Source organism: Juglans microcarpa x Juglans regia, chromosome 3D, assembly GCF_004785595.1.
Source record: "Juglans microcarpa x Juglans regia isolate MS1-56 chromosome 3D, Jm3101_v1.0, whole genome shotgun sequence".
NCBI classification, from domain to species: Eukaryota; Viridiplantae; Streptophyta; class Magnoliopsida; order Fagales; family Juglandaceae; genus Juglans; species Juglans microcarpa x Juglans regia.
In genome coordinates, this window is record NC_054598.1 from 15,491,729 (window position 1) to 15,513,761 (window position 22,033).

Genomic DNA, 22,033 nt, shown 5'->3' on the forward strand with positions numbered 1-22,033 from the left:
AGAAGAGTTGTGAATAATTGTAAAAAAATAATAATAAAATATTAAATTGTAGTAAAAAATAATGAATATTAATAAAAAAAAAGATAAAAAATAATAATAAAATAAAAAATAATAATAAAATATTTTAAAAATACTTAAAAAAGTATTCTTGATACTCAAATATAACCGTCGTTTCACTTGCGAAAACAAAGTAGGCGTTAATATTTTTCAAACATATTACCCGAAGTCGTCGCTAATTGGGAGGGCCGAAGTCCAGGTTTTGCTTTTGGGAGGAGGGTTCTGGAAGCATAAATAAAAAAGGAAAAATCGATTCTCAATGGTCGGATACTTCTCCCAGAAGGAAAGAACTCTCTATATATTAGTCACCCTCTTTCCCATTGAATTCCAACCAGCCACGTAGTCTATCACTCTGAGCTGCTTTTATTTTCATTGCTTTCACGAGAACCGAGAAGTGGAAGAAATGGCGGACGGTGAAGCAAGCGTTACCGAGACAACCAACGGCGGTGCTCACGACTTTCGTTCGCTCCTCTCGGGAGAAGATAGGGACTTTCTTGTTCGCAACAACGGGGATCAGGTATTTGATTTTATAGGCTTTTCTTGTAGGTTTTCGTGTTTCTCGGGAAATCAGCTGAAAAACAAGAAATAGAGGCTCGGGTTTTGTAATTTTGGCTGTTATTTTTATTTGGTTTCTGTTTTAAGTATATTGAGCTGATAATTAGTTACTCCGCTTGATTACAAGGCGTTTTTTTCTTCATAAGCCTCGGTACCTTGGTGCGTGCCGTTTATAATATTAGTAGGCAGTGGTTTCGTTTTCTGTTTGGACAGTACTTTAGAAACTTGGATAATTTCTAATTCTAATCACTCTTCAATGACATTTAGCCAATCTTTATATATTAGAAAGAAAACTCGAGTTGAGGAGCCGAAACTTGGATCAAGGCCAACTCATGGATTTCTGTTCTGAAGACGTTGAGATCTATTGACCCCCTGTATTTTATGATGCTTAGCTTTGAATATTAAATGAAAAAAAAAAAAAAATTCATGTTGAGGAGCAGGAATTTCAACTCATGGATTTCTGTTATGAAGACCTTGAGATCCATAGGCCCAGTATTTTGTGACGCTTTCTATGTGTTTTTTGTTTGGATTTTTCTTTGTGGGGAGGGGTTGGGGGTTTGTTTAGTTGCAAGTATCTCGGATTATGCTACAGTGCTCAATAAAACTGATGATGTATTCAGGGGAAGATGATTTTTCCATTAACAACGAGATTCAGTTAACAAGTGAAACTTCTGGAGAAAATTAAAATTCAGGCACTTATTCATTTGATACATGTTGTTCCTGTAGATCTCCGGTCCACATAACTTTCTCATGATCATATTTGAAAAGACTGGCTAGAAGTTTGATAAGATTACAGGAAAAGCAAATTTAACGAATGGGGATTGCATATTGGCACCTGTGGAATTTTCTGTTAACAGTTGTCTGTTTATCGGTAACGAGAAGGACCAGTTTTCCCAACATTCTTTAACAAGGTGAAGAAGTGCCTGTTTATTTGTGGATAATAATATCATTTGGCATCTATTATTTTATCAAGATAAATGAGAGAGTAAGCCTCGTAAATGTGGTTTAATGAATACCGATAAGAATTATTAACAACATTGTTCTGGTACATATGAAATTGGCCTTCTGGTTGGATGAACAGTTCCTCCATTGACTGGAAGTCAACTGTTGTCTGTTATGAATGTTATGGGGATGCGTTAAGGGAGAATCACTTTGAACTGTGAATTACAGGTTAGAATTGACAGCTTGGAGGGGAAGAAGCTTGCGCTTTATTTTTCCGCATCATGGTGTGGCCCATGTCGGCGATTCACCCCAAGTTTTGTCGAGGTGTACAATGAACTCTCTCCAAAAGGTGATTTTGAGGTCATTTTTGTTTCTGCTGATGAAGATGAGTCGTCCTTCAAAGAGTACTTCTCCAAGATGCCATGGCTTGCAATCCCATTTTCTGATTCAGGCAAACGTGATCACTTGGATGGATTGTTCAAGGTTCAGGGGATACCCCACCTTGTACTCATTGATGAAGATGGGAAAGTTGTGAGTGACAATGGAGTCCAGATCATTCAAGAATATGGAGTTGAAGGATACCCTTTTACACAAGAAAAGATCAAAGAATTGAAAGATCAAGAGGAAGCCGCCAGGAAGAATCAATCTTTGAGATCTATCTTGGTATCCCGCTCACGGGACTTTATAATCTCAGCTGATGGCAGGAAGGTAACTCTCAATGGCATTGCTTGTTATTTAACTAAGAAAGAAGTTTATTTCCTAAACATTTTACTCCTCTCCCCTAATCTGTATTTCTTCTTCATGCACAAGGTGCCTGTCTCTGAACTTGAGGGGAAGATAGTTGCTTTGTATTTCTTATTGTTCTCATACAAGTCGTGCGGTGATTTTACGCCAAAACTTGTTGAGGTTTATGAAAAATTGAAGGCAAAGGGAGAGAGCTTCGAGGTTGTGATGATACCACTTGATGATGATGAGGAATCATTTAATCAGGGTTTTGAAAGCATGCCCTGGTTCTCCCTGCCCATGAAGGACAAGAACTGTGGGAAGCTGGTTCGATACTTTGAACTTTCCACCCTCCCCACTTTGGTTATTATAGGGCCAGATGGAAGGACTCTACATTCTAATGTTGCTGAAACCATTGAAGAACATGGAGTTCTGGCATACCCATTCACCCCAGAAAAGTTTGCAGAGCTTGCTGAAATACAGAAGGCAAAAGAGGAAGCTCAAACCCTCGAGTCAATTTTGGTTTTAGGGGATCGAGATTTTGTCATTGGGAAAGATGGAGTCAAGGTAAAGTCTTCGATTTTATTCAATGCTGCAAAACATATAATTGAATACTTATAATTTCACATTATTTGTTTGGTCTTTGTTATGTTACTTGTTAATTTAGTTCTTGGCTGGAGGTGTGATATCTTACGTGCTATTCAGAGTTTCTTAATCCCTTTGCGCCATTCATGGAATCCCCTCCCCCCAATTTCCACTCTCTCCCATGTTCTGGCATTTGCTATAGTTGACAATGATTACTTGTCTTCAGATTCCAGTGTCGGATTTAGTTGGGAAGAACATCCTCCTTTACTTCTCAGCACATTGGTGCCCGCCTTGCCGTGCCTTTCTACCAAAACTTACGGAGGCATACCACAAGATCAAGGCAAATGATGATGCTTTTGAAGTGATTTTCATCTCTAGTGACAAGGACGATGCCTCCTTTAGTGATTTCTTTTCAGGAATGCCATGGCTGGCACTTCCCTTTGGGGACCCGAGGAAAGCATCATTGAGTCGCACGTTTAAAGTCTATGGTATCCCCATGGTTGTAGCCATTGGACCTAGTGGCCGAACTGTCACAAAAGATGCTAGAGATCTCATTATGATGCATGGTGCGGATGCTTATCCTTTCACTGATGAGCGAGTAAAGGAGATCGAGGCCAAAATTGACAAGATGGCAAAGGGGTGGCCTGAGAAGGTAAAGCACGCACTCCATGAGCACGAGCTAGTGCTCACTCGTGGTGGAACTTATATATGTGATGGGTGCAATGAGGAGGGGAATTTCTGGTCATATCTCTGTGAGGATTGCGACTTTAGTCTCCATCCCAAGTGTGCTTTGGAAGAAGTCAAAGGGCCCAAGGATGATGATTCTAAGGGAGAAGAAAATCCCAAAGAAGGGTGGGTCTGTGATGGGGATGTCTGCAAAAAAGCTTGAGAGTTCCGTTTCTGAAACTTTGAGATGTTGATCTTTGATGATGGCTTTTTCTTCTTCCTGAGTCGTTTTATCGTGATGCAAATAAGGTTTCATGGTAACCTGCTCCGTCTGGTATAGCTTTGAAGTATCTCATCTGTAGTGTATGTAGTTTCATATGAATTTGGGTGTGCTATTGTGTCGTAGAGATCTATCATAATAAAATATCATTTGACGCAAAATTAATGAAGTTGTGGATGCTGTAGTTTTGTGCCTCAGAGTTGGTCTCAAAAAGAAATAGGTAACAGTTACACGTGAGACCTATTGAGAATACAGATGAAAGAAAATTGGGTAGTGCTACAGGAAGTGATAATTCAACCGAAGATTTCAACTATAAGTGCAAATGTTTTTTTTTTTTTCTTCTTTTTCTTTAATATTTTTTTATATATCTTTAAACAATTTTAAAAATTTTAAAAAAATATTAATTTATTAATATTCATTTTTTTAATTATTAAGTGAAAAAATATTAAAAATTAAAATAATAAAAATCAGTCGATAATTTTTATCGATAATTTTTATAAGTTCAATTAATATTTTTCAAGAAAAATTTTGTAAAAGATTTTTTATATTGTGAAAGTTGTTCTATTTTTGTTTTTCAATGGAAATTTATTTAAATTTTTACACAAAATATAATAAATAATTTAATTTTTTTTAAATTTTAAAATAATAATAATATTAAAAAATAATTTTTTTAACTTTTATTTAAAATTATTTTATCTTATCTTATTATTTAAATTGAACTTAAGAAAATATAATATCTTTTTTTTATAAGCATGACCCTTAAAAATTTTATAATTTAAATTGAATAGTTTTGCTTAGCAGAAATGAATTATGCAGTGAATGCACAACCGGCTGCAATTGTCTCTACCTTTCTTTTATTTTCTCTTGGTTTACCTAAACAGGCTAAACTTTCTTTCAATAGAACTCCTTCGCCAGGTTTTTATTAGAAAATCTCGTGAAAATCTGACATGTAGTGCTACGTATGCACGTCGCATTGCCACATATGACAAAAAATCTAAAAATATAAAAAAAATGCAGAAGTTTTAATAATTAAAAAATGTCGCATTAATCAGTAAACTTAGTTTAATGATTACCTTGCTTCCCCTTCAACTAGTTGGCATCATTTCAAATCACGAGGTGCGTGCTTTGAGAAATTTACTTTTCATTTTACCAAGCATTGTAGGCGCAAGCAGGATTGAACAAAACCCTACGCAATTGGCCGCCACTGATGCTAATTTATTGGCTACGTCAGGAATTGGTCGGAATTAATGAAAAATTGATTAGCGTGCAGTGATTATTTGCTCAAATCGAAGATGGTCAGTTCGGCTCTGATTTGAATCACTATTAAACTGTCGAACTGGCCGGTGGTATATTAGTTTGTCTTAATTATGAAACGATATCGTTCTACTTAAATTAAAGTGGAACAGCGTCGTTTATGCTTATAGTTGTGTTTTAAACACAACTAAAACGATGCCGTTTGATTTAAAATCAAACGGCGTCATTTCGATATTATATCGTCTTCAACCTCTCTTTTTCTTCTTCTCCGATCGATTTTCAGTTTCTCTCATCCTCTCTCTCTCCTCTGCATCTCTCTCTCTCTACTCTCTCAGACCACCATCATCACTAGCTCAAATCAAGAAACCGACCGTGAACCACCAGAGTCGATACGGCCAGTTTACTCCTCTCCATCGACCGATTATAGTTGGTTGCTCCTCCATATTTTCTTTTGTTGGTCGGCATCGGTCTTGACTAAAAACGGTGTCGGTTTTTACCCCTAGGTGCAAGCACACCCTTTGTGAGGGCTTTGACCCCTCTCCATAAATAATTTAAAAACCCATCTTGACATGGGGGTGATGCGAACTCCAACTCTTTGGATAAACCAAAGCCATAAATACTACTAAGTCAGTGAATAGCTTATGATGCATGTATAGACCCAAAATATTTTATAACTCTTATAAACTTTCCAAATCTTCTCCCTTTCCAAAATAATTCACAACTTCAAAAATTAACCCAAAAATATTATTAATAAATATAATATATAATTAATTATTTTGAAAATATTTTCAAAAACTTACAACCGGATGGGTTTAAAACCTTTTTTCATATTGGCCAATCACATCTTGACACGTATACCATCCAAAAATAGACTTCCTGCATCTCACCACACCCGAATACCTCTCATATATTTCCTTCAAACACGTAAGGATCTCGTCAACGTAAAGCTTCCTCTCCATTCTACCTGTAAAACTGCACCTTTCCATCCTCAAGCCATGAACGTAAAGCTAGAATCTTTGTTCTCTCCCTCTCCTTTCCTCAAGCCGACGGTAGCTGACGGGCGGACTCTCTGTTCTCTCCCTCCCTCAAGTCGACGAAAGGGAAGCCCCACTCGATGCGAAAAGAAGACGGACGGAAGGTAAAAAAAAAAATTGAAGCGGGAGATGCACGTTAAAGCTCTCTCTGTTCTTCTACTTTATTTTTGCAAGGCTTGTTCTTCTATTTTATTCTATTCCAAAATACGCCTCTCCTGAGGCATTCATCCATCCGAGTATTATAGTGTTTTCTCCTCGATTTTTGTTATGCTTTTCATTGATTTTTCGTGGGCTTAATCGTTGTATGTTAATTGCTTGGACCGGGTCTGCTTCAATAAATTAATCAAAATTGAGTTTGACAGGGTCCATGTATGTTCATCGGCTATTAATTAAAACTTGGTTATGTTAAATTAGGAACTTTTTGCAAACATTTGGTGTCCATGGTCATTTGATAATTAATATTTGAGTTTGCTCCATGATTATGATAATGTTTCATGGTCTTTTGACAAATTCGGTGTGAATATTTACTTATCCTAGTTTGGCAGAAAGATCTCATTGGAGACTGTAATTGTATTTGAATTTGATAGTTTAGATTTTGGATGTGATTTATTGAGGTTGATGGAAAAAGTAAAAAGGCATTTGAACTATTCTCGAACACTAAATTTTGCATATCTAAATTTGGTTGTGTTTTTTTTTTTTTTTTTTTTTTTTTTGTAAGTAAATTTGGTCGTGTTTGTTTAATTGAATAGTGGCGGCTTGACCTTTCGTGCCACATTGCAATGTTTTCATGCATGTGTTAGGTGCTAAGATTGCTAGTCTTGAGCTTTTTACTTTTCACTATTTTTAATTTTCAAAATTATTTTTCATAGCTCAATGATCCTAGGTAGTATATCGGTTTGAATTGTTATTAATGTTGTCATCAGTCATGTTTTAGTGTGCATGCTTTACACTCTGCTCAACGACTTTAATTCTTCAGAGTAAATACAATTAGCTAGGATTGGGGTTGTTGCCTACCACGTAGCCCCCTCAAACTCATGCCTTATTTCATCAATATATTTTTTATACTTTTTTGCTGCTACTAAACCACAAAAACTTTATTGTCTCTGCTCTATAGTAACTTCTGCATGATGTATTGTATATACTGTTGCATGGAATGTTTTGATTAAAGTTTTCTTTCTATTGCAGTGGGACATTGTTAGAGTTCTACTGATCAAAAAAGGAAAAAAAAAAAAAACATTGTTAAAGTCCAGAATACATGGTGAGATACTGAACTGAATTGAACTGAAGATATTTCTTCCTATTGATATTGGCATCCTTGACAAAATAATGGCTGTCTGCACAAGGTTTCGGTTGAGTTCTTACTAACAAGAGATTATAGATGGACAACCAATCTATGTTTCTTCAAATTGCCTTCCAATCAAGGATATAAGATATGAACTTGCTGGGCATGCTTTTCATGCTGCTGCTCTCAAACTCCTTGGTTGTGAGGATAAAAATGCAGATGTTGATGATCAAAAGGTGGTTGAAAACAATAAGGAACATACATATGTGCCATCACCTGAATCATATAGCAGAAAGGCAAAAAGAAATCTAGTGCTGGAGCAAAGCAACAAGATCACTATGCATTATTGGGTTTGAGCCACTTAAGATATCTTGGATTGTATTTATTGCGTTATCTCTTAATTTGAAATTTAATGAGCCTTCATGCTCTGTAAATCATTTAATGCTACATTAAGATGTAGTTGGCTTATCGGAGCAAGTTGTATTTATATTATTTTTTTATGAATATTATTTGTTGAATGAAGTGCATTTTTTGTGATTCAAATATTAAGTATTATTGCTATATGACGTTCATTGGAATGTTGTGGCTAACTTGCAAATTAGGAAAAGAATTAAATACCAACAAATCAGATGTGAATTGCCAACCACAAAGTGAATGGAGCCAAAAAAAAATTCTAAGATGCTCAATAATTAATTATATTCTGAAAAGTGAAAATTCCAAGATACTCAGAAAATATCATGGCTACATACAGCCAACATACAACCAACATATGGCTACAAAAAATATTGATAGTGACAACAAAATATTGTCTACAATGCTCCATATAAAAAGTGAAACTTCCACGATATTCCATACTCTTCATCTTGTGACATTGTTGGGAATTGTATATTCCTACAAACCAAGAAAAATTTTCAATTATGTGATGACAATAAGTGATCAAATCAAACATTTAAATATAAAATAAATAACAAAATATTAGTATTCATACATATCAAATGTTGTTGACATAGTTGCCGGGTCTGGATGTAATGTAGTTGAACTTGGTTCGCCTATACCACTATAAAAAAAAAATATATATATTTCATCAAATAAAAAACTTCACACAAGGAACATGACACATAATTAGAAATATAATTAAATTATTGCAAGTACCTGTGATGAACATTTTGTTCTAGCTATTTACAAATGTTGCATCGTCGCTTCTATGTTGGCACATTTTCTTTGGATTCTTTTGTCGTAAAGTTTTTTGCCTTCCTTTAGAAACATTGATTAGGGGATCTTGCAATGAAAAGTTGGAGACTATTTGGCTCTGGATTGCATGTCCCTCCGTGTTATTTATTGCATCATCATCATTATCACTCATCAAGAGAAGCTCTTGATGAATAGTCTCTACTCCCCATGAAACATGCTCATATTTCTTAATAGATAATGACCCCATCTCAGCAACTATATAAAACTGTCTCATTAAATCATGTTTCTTATCAAATGTAGTTTGGATTGTCTCTAATGGCCCATCATCGACACATATCTCATGTACCATGCGACTCTTTGCATTGATCGTCCACCTCTCTAACACATATGATTGCAGTACAAGGTTCAAAATATTTTTTCTTGTCAAAAGTTGTAGGATGTACCAGCATAGAAAGCCAATAAATTCAAACTTATGACATGTGCAAGACACAATATTTTTATCGTTCTCAAGTGTTACTTCATATGCCGGCTTTTCTCTCCCAAGAATAGCCACCAAATAAATTTTCCTTCCATCTTCCTCACGTGTTTTGTGTGCCTTGAACCGTTGGCTAGTAAATAACTTTTCTTGAAAGATCAAAAATGATTTTCTTGTATAGAGCTTGGACACTTTCTCTTCAATATTGTAAAAAGTTTTTATTATTGGCCTCGATGTTTTTATCTTCACATCTTTCTCTTTCTCACTTAGATAACGGGTATTCAAAGTTGTATCATATTGATGGATGAAGTCACTTATTATTGTACTTGAACGAACATAGTCTTTACAAAACTTATTCATACTCTTACTTTGTTGAGTTGTGGACATTTCAACACAAAATGTAGATATCAAGTAAGCGGGCACCCACTTTTCTCTCTTGACATAAATAGTTTGCAACCAACTATTTTCTTCCAACTTGTACTTCACTAACATTTCAATCCACTCCAACTCAAACTCCTCAATAGTTACTGTGTCATGAATACATTAGTTAAAATCATATTTAAATTGTGGATATCTATTATAAACATGAGCCAAATGCTCAGGGACTTTTTGTAGGATATACCATAAGCACAATTTGTGAGTTGTACTGGGCAATACCTTCACGATGACCTTAGCCATTGACTTGTCATCATCAATTATTATTGTAGAGGGAGCATGTAATACCCTGCTCCTTCCTTCATACGTATGCTTTTCTCTTTCTGACGTACATTCCCTCTTTATAACGTAAGCAAATCCCAAGGGCAGAGATTATGTGAATTGTCTGTCCCTTCCATCTAGCGACTACAAGCCTCGTCATGCGTGCCGAACCACAATGGCGTGTTCAAAAGATATTATGTGATTTCTAGGGTATGCCCAGTGTTTAAATGTACTGGAAATATTTATAAGGAGTATGCATGAAATAGCAAAACAAGCGTAAGAGTATGCAACAGAAGCATGACTGGGCAACGTCACGAAGTGACGTGGTTCCTGACGATCAACAATATAGGAACCGTACTCGTGATGAGTTAAGGGTTGATGTAAGAATGACGTAGCAGAATGTCAGGTGATGTGACAAGGTCATGGTATAGCTCGGGTGTAGTCTCGAGCTATATGACGTGACATAAGGTGTAATGGTGAATGGAGCCTTGTCATGTTAAGTGTTGGGATGAACTATCAAAAGGGACGGGTAACATGAAGAGTCATGCTAGCCGGGTTAAGAGAATGTTGGTATTGGAGTATGACCCTTATCCCTGTGAGCAGGTGATCAACATGTCATATGTTGATCTTAGGTGATAAAGGAGCAAAGTACACGTATAATCTGGTTAGACACATGTGCCAGACGGATTTATCATATGTAATGGGTAATCTGTCCTGAGGATAGTTACACAATGCTTAAGCCTCAGAGTTGGCTTAGAGTCATGTGGCTTGTATGGATGAGAATGAGGATTTAGTGTGGGCTAAGGTGCATGAAGGTAGTGACGGGTGTATTGTTAGGATTGGGATGCGTGATTCCATCAGTCGGAATCATCCGTCGAATGTGGTTAGTAAGAAGAGTAAGACTAAGGTCTTAATATCTTAATCCTAAGGTGAATTATGGGTTCACTTTAGTGGATGAGCACTCAAGGCAAGACCTTGAGCTAGAAAGATGTGGTGACCGTAATGGTTCCCGAAGGGTTTAACATAGTAAAAGGCACGTAAGTGCATGGGATAGAAGGAGAGTGTTCTAAGTAAAGCGTAGTTCTATTTCTAGTTTAAGTTGTTTATGCATTAGATAGAGAATGACGTTAATGTTATGTGTATGCATGTAGGTTGCCATCTGACACGCACATGAATGGACTGCATGATATGCAAGTAGCATGGAGTCCAGGTAAGTGTTACGTTCATACTCTTCCAGAGTTTTTCTAAAATATATAAAGAAACGAAAAGAAATGCTTTTCCTCACTATACCTTACTAAAAGATACGAAAGACATTTTACGAAAGAAAATGCTAAGTGTTCAATGATATATGTATGTACGGCCCTCCTTGGTAGCCCCTTTTTATGCAACGAAAGTATTAATTGTACGCATATGAATGGATGACTATACGATGTATCTATTGTATGTATTTTCTAAGAAAATCCACAAACTGCATGAAAGACATGAAAACTGACGCTTTTACGGATCCTACGAACCGAGACTTTCACTCGTGGATGCTGTGAGAGACGACGTTCAAGGTGACGCTTATGGATGCCTTGAAAGCCGACGTTTAAGCTCATGTATGTTTTAAAATGAAGTTTTCCACGAACGGACTGTTAACGATGTTTTCTCATGAAAAGAAATGTTGTCTCACGAAAATGAATGTTTTCCCATGAACTGAATCTTAAATGAAAAGAAAGAACTAAATAAAAGCTCCAGCTCTTTAGAGCTGACATGAAGGAACGAATGAAAAGTAAGGAAAGACATAAAAGTATGAAATGTATGAAGACACGTAACGACCACATGAATGAATGAAAATGGTACCAATGAATGGGCAGATTGCAATGCTGGGTAAGTAGTACTGGAAGTGCACCCAGTGCTGCCCCCTATGAAAGAGATTCCCAACCTGTGGCCACGGGCGGAGTCCGGGTCCTAAGACCGCTAACCCCAACACACGGGGCGTAACAGTGTGTACTGACCTATGAAAGTGATAAGAAAGAATGTATGAACGCACGTATGCATGAACGCACGAACTTTTAAGAAATGAAGGCACTGACAGGGGAAATGTTTTACGAAAAGAAAGCCCCTTTTTAAAAGGAAACCCCGTTCAGTGATGTTTTCGAATGAACGCACATATGCAAGAATGTACCGCATTCTTATAGAAATGAAGGCAATGACGGGGGAAACGTTTTATGAAAAGAAAGTCCATTTTGAAAGGAAAACTCCGTCCAGTGATGTTTTCAAACGAACGCACGTATGCACGCACACATGTACGTATAGTATGTACGAATGATGAATGCATGAATGAAAACCTATGTTGTTATATTTTAACTGTATGAAGTAATGCTTACGAGTCATCGACTCATTTTAGTTTTTATGCATATCCCTCCCCCTCACAGGAACTGAGTAAAAAGGACGGACATGGCCTATGGGGAAGAGCACGAAAGTCTAGGCACGAGTTTTAATCATACGAGAGACCTTTTTATTGTAAGAATAATGTTTTCCGCTGTAAATCTCTTTTATTCTAAAAACCCTTTTTATGATATAAATTGCACCCTGGGTATGCAAGTAAAGAGTTTTAAATTGAACGGTAATTCTCGTCGTCCTTTATCAAAATATGTTATAAAAAGTCTCACCACAAAGACGGGTGTTGCAGAGCATGACCAAACATCGCTTCCATCCATGTTTTCAATAACCATGTGTAAGACTCGGCTATCTCATTTATCAATAGTGTATATCCAAACATCACAGATTGATGATGATGGTTAACTCCAGCGAATGAGACAAAGGGCATCTTATAGTGATTTGTTAGGTACGTAGCGTCAAACGTAACGACATCCCAAAAATATTGATATGTAACTCTTGATCTACCATCTGTCCAAAAATAATTTCCCATCAACACATCTGCATCAACTTGGATCAAACATACAAAGCCTAGATTATTACGTTCGCTTTCCAAAAAGTACTCATATAACTTTTGTGCGTCTCCCTCTTCAAGAACTTGCTTCATTTAATTGCCCAAATAATTTTGAATGCCCTTAAGATTGCAACCAATATTATAATCACCATCATGCAGTTTACTCAACACGGACATTATTTTTTGTATTGGTATTCCCGACTCATTTAGCGTGTCTATAAAATTTTTTTGGGCCGGTGTCAGCCGTCTATGCCCACGGAGCAAACTTGTACTCCTAGGTATCAACAACTCATGATTATGTCGGAGTACAAACTTGGACACAACCCATTTGTCTTCATTCTTCTTTATTGTTATTATCGCCTTACAACCACACTTTGTTTCCGGAGCCTTGGGTCTTGCTGTATCTTTAAGTTTAAGATTATTCCAAAGGAATCATCTTCTTGAACACACATATTCTACACCAATTAATGATTTGTCTATGCTTGACAACCGAGTATGATTTGTTCGAATGCTAAAACCAGTTTGTCTGTAGAAGGCTTTATAGCAACTAAGTACATCCTCTACATCGTCAAACTCTAGCCCCACATACGACTCCACATATGAAGATGACGTTGTATGGCCTTGCTGGGGCATGTTCATATCGAGTTCAATGTCACCATCATCTTCAATCATCTCAAAATCATCAGCGTTAGAATAGAATTGTCTAAAATCTCAACATGATCTCTTAATGTACTCATCATTCACGCAACCTGGTATCATTTACATGGCAACGATAGCTCAATAGATAATGAAAAGAACTTTCACCAACTATAACACATATGGAGACAATTCGGTGGTCACAAACTTATTTATTGCTTGGACAGAAAAGACTGGGCGGCTCTCTATATGAGTAATAATATTATTTGTTTGACGTCGCTATCACTAAATTTGACTTTAAAAGAAAAAAAAATACGAACTTGACAAGAACTCTACTCGGGACCAATGAAAATTTATAAATGAAGAACTTAATAGCCGGACCAATGAAAGATGACCAATGACCAATGACTTAATAGCCGGACCAATGACTTATAAAAAAAAAATGATAATCATCACAAAATAGACAACCTTACCGTACAGCTTGAAGAAAATAATTTAAGCCACATTCATATACTGTATATATATAGGAATAGATTTGGTCATGTGGCATATATTTTATAATTTATTATAAAATTGACCAATTAATAGAATTAGTCCCAGCTGGGGATATTATTTTTTAAAAATGAAATTACAGGTCAGGCGAATTTGAACAACTATTAATTATATCTTCAATAAAATGTTTTGGTTAAAATTAATGAAAAGCACCACAAAAACTATGTATTGTTGACAATATTCTAAGGAGAAAACACTATAATACTCGAATGGATGAATGCCTCAAGAGAGACATTCATCCATTGAGTGGGGCTTTGAAGAACAAAATAGAAGAACAAGCCTTGTAAAAATAAAGTAGAAAAACAGAGAGGGCTTTGAAGTGCATCTCCCTCTTCAAAAATTTTTTTACCTTTGGTTTGTCGACTTTTCGCATTAGGTGGGGCTTCCCTTCCATCAAGTGGGATTTCCTTTCCGTTGGCTTGAGGGAGGGAGGGAACAGAGAGCCCATCCGTTGGCTACCGTAGGCTTGAGGAAAGGAGAAGGAGAGAACAAAGATTCCAGCTTTACGTTGATGACTTGAGGATGAGAAGATGCAGTATTACAAGTAGAATTGAGACTAAGCTTTACGTTGATTTGATGCAGGTGCAGTATGCAATGAGAATGGAGAAGAAGCTTTATGTTGATAGGATCCTTACGTGTTTGAAGGAAATATATGAGAGGTATTCGAGTGTGGTGAGATGCAGGAAGTCTTTTTTTGAATGGCATGTGTGTCAAGATGTGATTGACCGGTGTGAAAAAGGGTTTCAAACCCATCCGATTGCAAGTTTTCTCTTCCAACAATCCCACACTATTTTCAAAATATATCCGGGTTAGAATAGAAAAACTTATACATAAATGAATGTGTATTTTGGATTTGAACCTTCACATAGTGAAAATACATCAAAACTAATCAGAATGGCATAGTAGACATATTTTGAACTAGCAATTATATACGATAAGCCAGATATATTTCACATATAAATTTTCTTTCTCTTTGGGTAGTTCATAAAAGCTGACACGTGGATTGACCTTGTGTCTATATCCTTAATTCATGAGCGTTCTAGAAACAAATCTTAATTTGTATTGGAGGCAGCACCACCCTCGACACTCATATAGGTAGACTTATCGAAAGTGTCCTATAACTAAACACTTTAATAGAACTCTGTTATAAGAGCTTATTGCTCAGTCTCTCCTTTTCATTACAGTACGAAGCACTTCAAACCTTGGGATGATAAATTAGTTTGAAAACTAATTTTAATATCACAGTGCTTGTAAATCACTAACATATAATTTACTTTGCTCAATGAACTCAAGTCTTGATATGTTCAATAGTTGAGTTGAGTTTCCATTATTGGTGATTTTATTGTATAAGCTTTAAATGCATCCCCTTTGATGTCTTCCACATCAAATTCCTTGCAAGTCCTTCAGTTAACGGATCTGCCAAATTTTGACAAGATCTCACAAAATCAATTATAATTACTCCATTTGTGAGTAATTTCTTCACATAACTATGTCTTAATCTAGTATGCCTAGACTTGCCATTATATATATGGCTATAGGCCCGCAACACTGTAGCCTGACTGTCACAATGCAAAGATATTGGTGGCATTGGTTTTGGCCAGATCAAAATCTCTATCAATAAGTTTCTTAGCCACTCTGTCTCTTTGCTACAAGAAGCCAATATTATAATGTAACACCCGTCTTTGTGGTGGGTCTTTTTATAAAATATTTTGAGAAAGGACGACGGGAATTACCGTCCGATTTAAAACTTTTTGCTTCTTCCCAGGGTGCAAGACTCTACGTTTATAAAATAAAAATGTGATTTTGCAATGAAAGAGGTTTACAGCTGAAAACATCAATTTTAATAATAAAAGGCCTCTCTTACATTTGAACCTCGTGCCTAGACTTCTGTGCTCTTCCCCATGGGCCGTGTCCGTCCCGACGCGTACTTCATTTCCTTCTCTGTGGGGGGGGGGGGGGGGGGTGGGGGGAGGGACATGCATAAAAACTAAAATGAGTCGAAGACTCGTAAGCATTACTTCATGCAGTTAAAATATAACAGCGTAGATTTTCATTCATGCATTCATCATTCGTACATACTATACATACATGCATGTGTGTATACGTGCGTTCGTTTAAAAATGTTACTGGACAGGATTTTCCTTTCTTTTCTTAAAACATTTCACCCGTCAGTGCCTTCATTTCTTAAAGTGCGTTCGTGCATGCATACATACGTACATACATACATTCTTTCTTTTCACTTTCATAGGCCGGTACACACTGTTACTCCCCGTGTGTTAGGGTTAGCGGCCCTTTGACCTGGATTCCGCCCGTGGCCACAGGTTGGGAATCCCTTTTCATAGGGGCAGCACTGGGTGCACTACCAATACTACTTACCCGGCATTGCAATCTGCCCATTCATTGATACCCTTTCATTCATTCATATGGCTGTTACGTATCTTCATACATTTCATGCTTTCATTCATTTTTTCATTTGTTCGTTCATGCTAGCTCTGAAGAGCTGGAGCTTCATTCGTTCATGCCAGCTCTGAAGAGCTGGAGCTTTCATTCAATTCTTTCATTCATTTAACATGAGAAGAAAACATTTCTTTTCATGAGAAAACGTCATTTCATGAGCATGGGCTCGAACGTCCTCTTTCATGACGTCCACGAGCATCACCTCGTGGCCTTCACAAAAGTGTCAGTTCGTACCGTCCATAAAACATAAAGCACGGGCTCAAACTTCGCCTTTCGTGGCATCCATAAGCATCACCTTGAACGTCGGCCTTCGCGGCGTCCGCGAGTATCACCTCGCGACGCTCGCGACAGCGGCGGTCCGTGGGATCCACGAAGGCGTCGGCTCAAGCTCGTCTTTCATGCATTTTCATCAGTTCGTTTCTTTGAAAAATACGTACAATAGATACATCTTATAGTCATCCATTCGCATGCGTACAATTAATAACTTTGGGTGCGTAAAAAGGGACTTTCATGGATGGGCCGTACGTACATATACGTTTGAAAGCATAGCATCTTCTTTCGTAAACATTTTCTTAAAGAGAAGAGCTTTTCATTTTCGTTTCGTAATTTCTAGAAAACTCCAGAAGGGCATGAACGTAATACTGACCTGGACTCCATGCTACTTTCATACCATGCAGTTCATTCATGCGCGTGTCAACTGGCAACCTACATGCATACTTAACCTTAACGTCATTTTCTATCTAGTGCATAAGCAACTTAACTATAAATAGAACTATGCTATACTTGGAACACTCTCCTTCTATCTCATGCATTTACGTGCCCTTTACTATGCTAAAACCTTCGGGGACCACTTACGGTCACCACATCTTCCAACTCAACGTCTTGCCTCGAGTGCTTATTCACTAAAGTGAACCCATGATTTACCTTAGGATTAAGACACTAAGACATTCGTTTTATTCTCCTTATTGAACTCATCTTGATGCATGACTCAGACCAACTAAGTCACGCATCTCAATCCTAGACAATACACCCGTTGCTATCTTCATGCATCTTAGCCCATACTAATCCTCATTCCCATCCATACAAGCCACACGGCTCTAAGCCAACTTTGAGGCTTAAGCACTGTGTAACTATGCTCAGGACAGATTACCCATTACATATGGTGAATCTGTCCGGCATATGTGTCTCACCAGATTACACATGTACCTTACTCCTTTTTTTTTTTTTTCTTTTTTTTCTTTTTTTATAGAAGAGTCAGAAGCCACCTGTCCATTAGTGATCCCGTCTCAATTTTATTAAAAAAACTTCACTTATGGCGGAGGAAAACCGTGGTTGCAAAACTGATACTCGGGAATTACAAACATCCTTTGTATCTAAACCAAAACCTAAAATCAAAATTACAAAACCACCTAAAACAGCAGACCCAACCTAATCTAACCCAAAAACCTGCTACTCAAAATAAACTGCCTATTAATACAAAACAAGACAGAAACCCGAACGCCTCCTCCACGAAACATAAATCTGCATGAACGAAAACCAGCAGAGACCGGCAACATGCACAGTTTAACTCAACTAGTTCTTCCGCCTAATAGAAGGGAGACCCAATTTATCAACTCTAATCAAGCCCTGTAACAGAGGAGAAACCTCCCCCATACTCTGCCATTCCACATCACCATCACTTGCTCCCCTTCTAGCTAACCAGTCCGCAACAGCATTTCCTTCCCTATGAATGTGCATAAACCGAATATCCATATTAATAAGCTGAAGTTGCAATTCCTCCAAAAAATCCTCCAAATACCAGCTACCGCATCTGTTCTTATCTAACCATGCCAGAATCACTTTAGAATCCATTTCTATATCAACTGCACTGAAATTCATGTTCTTACAATATTTGACACCTTCCAAAAGCGCTCTTAACTCCGCATAAGTACTATTACCATACCCGATATTCTTAGCAAAAGCTAACAGCAACCTCCCATGCATATCTCGAATCACACCTCCTGCCCCTGACTCACCTGGATTCCCTAGACTACTACCATCCGTATTTAGCTTCACACGGCCTTGAGCTGGCTTAGACCATGCTATGTAATTAATCTGTTGTTGCTTGATTGGAACTTTCTGTATATTGAAACAATTAAGAATGTAAAAGTCAGTTTGAGTGAATTTCTTAGGCTTTGAAAACCCTTGACAGATAACGCCCACCCATTGTTTGATAGATTGCCACACAAGTTGACCAGATTCCATCATCCCTTCCATACGTGCCTTACATCTCCTATTCCATAGCCTCCACGAAATAACTGTAGGTAATACACCCAATATGACACCAACTTGAGAGGCATTTGAAGCCCTCTGAAACCAACTAAGACAGGTTTCATACCAATTTCTTCCAATTGGAAGACCAAGCAAAACTCCAATTTTTTTCCAGACTTCAGCAGCCATTTCACCAGCAAATAAAACATGATTTAAGTCTTCATATTTTCCTTGAATACAGCAATTGCATCTCGAGACTAAAGGGATACCAATTCTTCGAACTTTATCATCCGCTGCTAAAGCTCCATGCCAAGCCTTCCACATTAGAACAGAAAATTTTTTTGGAAGAATGTTATTCCAAATCCATTTATGCCCCTCTAAATTCTGTCATCTAACACGAACACATTCCTAAGCTGATTTTGTTGAAAACTTACCATTTTCACTATTAGCCCAGATTAGCAAATCCCTTACTTCCTTACAATTAGCAATAACCTCTAAAACCCTCTCTGCATTCTCAGTCCCCACAAGTCTCTCTAACCGAACCATATCCCATCCTCTATCCAAATTACAATCTTTAATCTTCAAAAGAGGCTGTTCACTCACAAAACAATTTTCTGCAAGAGGACCCTGCTCCAGCCAATTATCATACCAAAAAAATACATTACCTTCTTGAATTTTCCATTTAGAATTACTCAAAACTGTGGGAATACTTCTAACAATCATCCGCCAAAAACTTGTACCCTTTTGAGCATCCAGCAGCAACAAAGGTTTGTTCCCCACATATTTCGAACGAAAAAAATTTGTCCAAAGAGAATTCATCAACTTCCAGGTAAGTTTTAAATGAAGGGCCTTTTGCATATCATCAAACGATCTAATACCCAAACCTCCTTCTTCTATTGGTTTACAAATAGACCTCCAAGCAACCCATTTTTTCTTACTCTTTCCATCCCTTTCTCCCCAAAAAAAAGAGCTCATTAACCGATTTAATGAAGAAATAACTAACTTTGGAACCTTTAAAACTGCTAATTGATGTAAAGCCATACTAGCCAGAACATGCCTCAATAGAATCACTCTACCCCCTGCTGAAAGTAATTTCATTTTCCAGCCACTAATTTTTTTTTAACCTTGTTCTCCAACTCTTCCAAATCGCCAATTTTCATTCTACCCGAAACAATAGGCACCCCCAAATATTTAAAAGGAAACTGACTTTCCGAAAATCCCGTCAATCTTTTGAGATTCCTTCTTCTAGCCATCGGAAGTGTTTTAGAGAAATACATAGCAGTTTTCTCTTTATTAATCAATTGACCAGACCACTTTTCATAAGTATTCAAAATATCTAGAAGACACCGAATTAATCGACAACCACCATTAGTAAAAATAACCATATCATCCGCATACATTAGATGAGATACTAAAATCATACCTCTAGGTTGAGAGAAGTGTCCAAAACTATTTTCTGCCACCTTTTGTTTTATTAGTCAAGAAAGGACCTCTTGTAAGATAATAAACAAATAAGGCGACAAAGGATCACCTTGCCTCAATCCTCTACCACCTTTAAAAAAACCTTTCGTTGTACCATTCATTAAAATCGAATACCAAGGCGTAGTAATACACTCCCTAATTAATCCACAAACTGTAGGAGAAAACCCAAAAGTTTGGAGCACCTTCAAGAGGAACTCCCACTCAACACGATCATATGCCTTGGCCATATCAAGCTTCAATACCACATTTCCCCCATGAATTTTTTTATTTATAGAATGGACCATTTCTTGAGTTAGACTAATATTTTCAAAAATACTTCTTCTAGGAATAAACGCACCTTGTTCAACGGAAATAATTTTTGGAAGCAGAATAGCCAAACGATTGACAATCACCTTTGAGCAAATTTTATAAAACACTGAACAAAGACTTATTGGTCTAAATTTCTCAAACCCTGTTGGCTTATCTACCTTAGGGATTAGGACTACATATGAAAACGTATAAAATCTCGACCATTTACCTCCTCTAAAAAATTCTTCCACCGCTTCCATCATATCCACCTTAATAATATCCTAGACACTCTTAAAAAAACCCGACCCAAAACCATCCGGCCCTAGCGCACTATTAGAAGGAATGGAGTCCAAAGCATTTTTCACTTCATTAATCGAAGGAACTACACCAATAGCCTCATTTTCCTCCAATGAGATAACTGAATACTATGTGATAAATCCGGTATACTATCTTGACTTTCTGCTTGTGAAAAATTGGAGAAATAATGGACTGCACCTAAATGGATCTCCTCAAGAGATCTCAAATAAGTTCCATCATGAAGCCTCATTTCCGTGACTCTTTTTTTCCTTTTATAAGATAAATACGTATGAAAGAAAGATGAATTTGGATCCCCTTCCGCACGCCATTTAAGTTTAGCCATTTGAGCCAATCTAATTTCTTCTCGGTTGCGCCAACTAGCTAATTCCATATTTTTACTCACAAGATCCTATTCAAGCCCCGGGTCCCAATGCTGTTGAAGATCGGATTCAAGCTCCTCAATTTTATTTTCTAACCCCTGAATATGAATTTCAGTTCTGCCAAATATACTTTTATTCCATTCACGTAAAGCACCTCTCAATCTTTTAAGCTTAAAAGCCAACTTCAGAAGTCCCATTCCACTCACCCCCTCTTGCCAAATTCTGCTCACAAATTGATGAAAATCTGGATGCTCAATCCACATTTGTTGAAACCGAAATGGAGAAGGCCCATACAAAAAAATATCAGACCGAGATTGAATAAACATAGGCGAATGATCTGATGTAGATCTCGATAAATAGCAATTAGTCACATTTGGAAATCTGGTCAAGCAACTGGCATTTAATAATCCTCTGTCCAATTTTGCCCAACTACGTGATAACCCTCTTTGGCCATTACACCAAGAAAACCTTCTTCCCGACGATTTCATGTCCATTAAACCACAATTATCAATCCAATTATTAAATTCCTCCATTGCCATTCTCGGACGAGATCTACTAGCTCGATATTCCGAATCTTCCCTTATAATATTAAAATCCCCTACAACAATACAAGGTTCATTTCCTAGTATTTGACCATTAAGGGACTCCCACACTTCTCTCCTATTAACCATATTACATTTGGCGTACACAAAGCAACAAATGACAGTATTATCACCAACCCCAACACGAATTAAGATATATTGTTCTTTACAAAGAATCGGCTGAACTAAAATATCATCTTGCCAAAGCACCCAAATCTTACCAGACTCCCCATCATTAATAATTACCTTATCCATATGTAAAAACCGAATGACATCCTGAACCTTATCCGATGAAGCAAAAGGTTCCATTAAAGCAACAATTTTCAGTTTTAATTTCCTAACCAAATTTTTTAATCGACCTCTAGAAGTTCCAATCCCTCTAATATTCCAAGATAAAATAGGGCCAATCATAGAGAAAATTTATTAGGCCGAGAA

At 37.1% G+C, this 22,033-nt stretch overlaps 1 protein-coding gene across 2 annotated transcripts; it reads left to right on the plus strand.

The window, feature by feature from the left end:
- Positions 1-275: 275 nt before the first annotated feature.
- Positions 276-3,969, plus strand: LOC121254185 (probable nucleoredoxin 1). 2 transcript variants are annotated; one of them, XM_041154144.1, is made up of 5 exons: positions 279-574; positions 1,783-2,262; positions 2,365-2,844; positions 3,089-3,493; positions 3,660-3,969. In XM_041154144.1, exons 1-5 carry the CDS (start codon positions 461-463, stop codon positions 3,780-3,782), a joined length of 1,602 nt encoding a protein of 533 aa, XP_041010078.1. In that variant the 5' UTR covers positions 279-460; the 3' UTR covers positions 3,783-3,969. The 2 variants fall into 2 exon arrangements, with proteins under 2 accessions (XP_041010077.1, XP_041010078.1); XM_041154143.1 differs by having other exon boundaries at positions 276-574; positions 3,089-3,969.
- The last annotated feature ends 18,064 nt before the right edge of the window (positions 3,970-22,033 follow it).

Bases quoted from the DNA above. Each gene is read 5' to 3' on its own strand.
- LOC121254185 (XM_041154143.1), top strand. From the start codon at position 461: ATGGCGGACGGTGAAGCAAGCGTTACCGAGACAACCAACGGCGGTGCT. The intron at 575-1,782 runs GTATTTGATTTT...TGTGAATTACAG, and splicing joins TTCGCAACAACGGGGATCAG to GTTAGAATTGACAGCTTGGA. The intron at 2,845-3,088 runs GTAAAGTCTTCG...ACTTGTCTTCAG, and splicing joins TTGGGAAAGATGGAGTCAAG to ATTCCAGTGTCGGATTTAGT.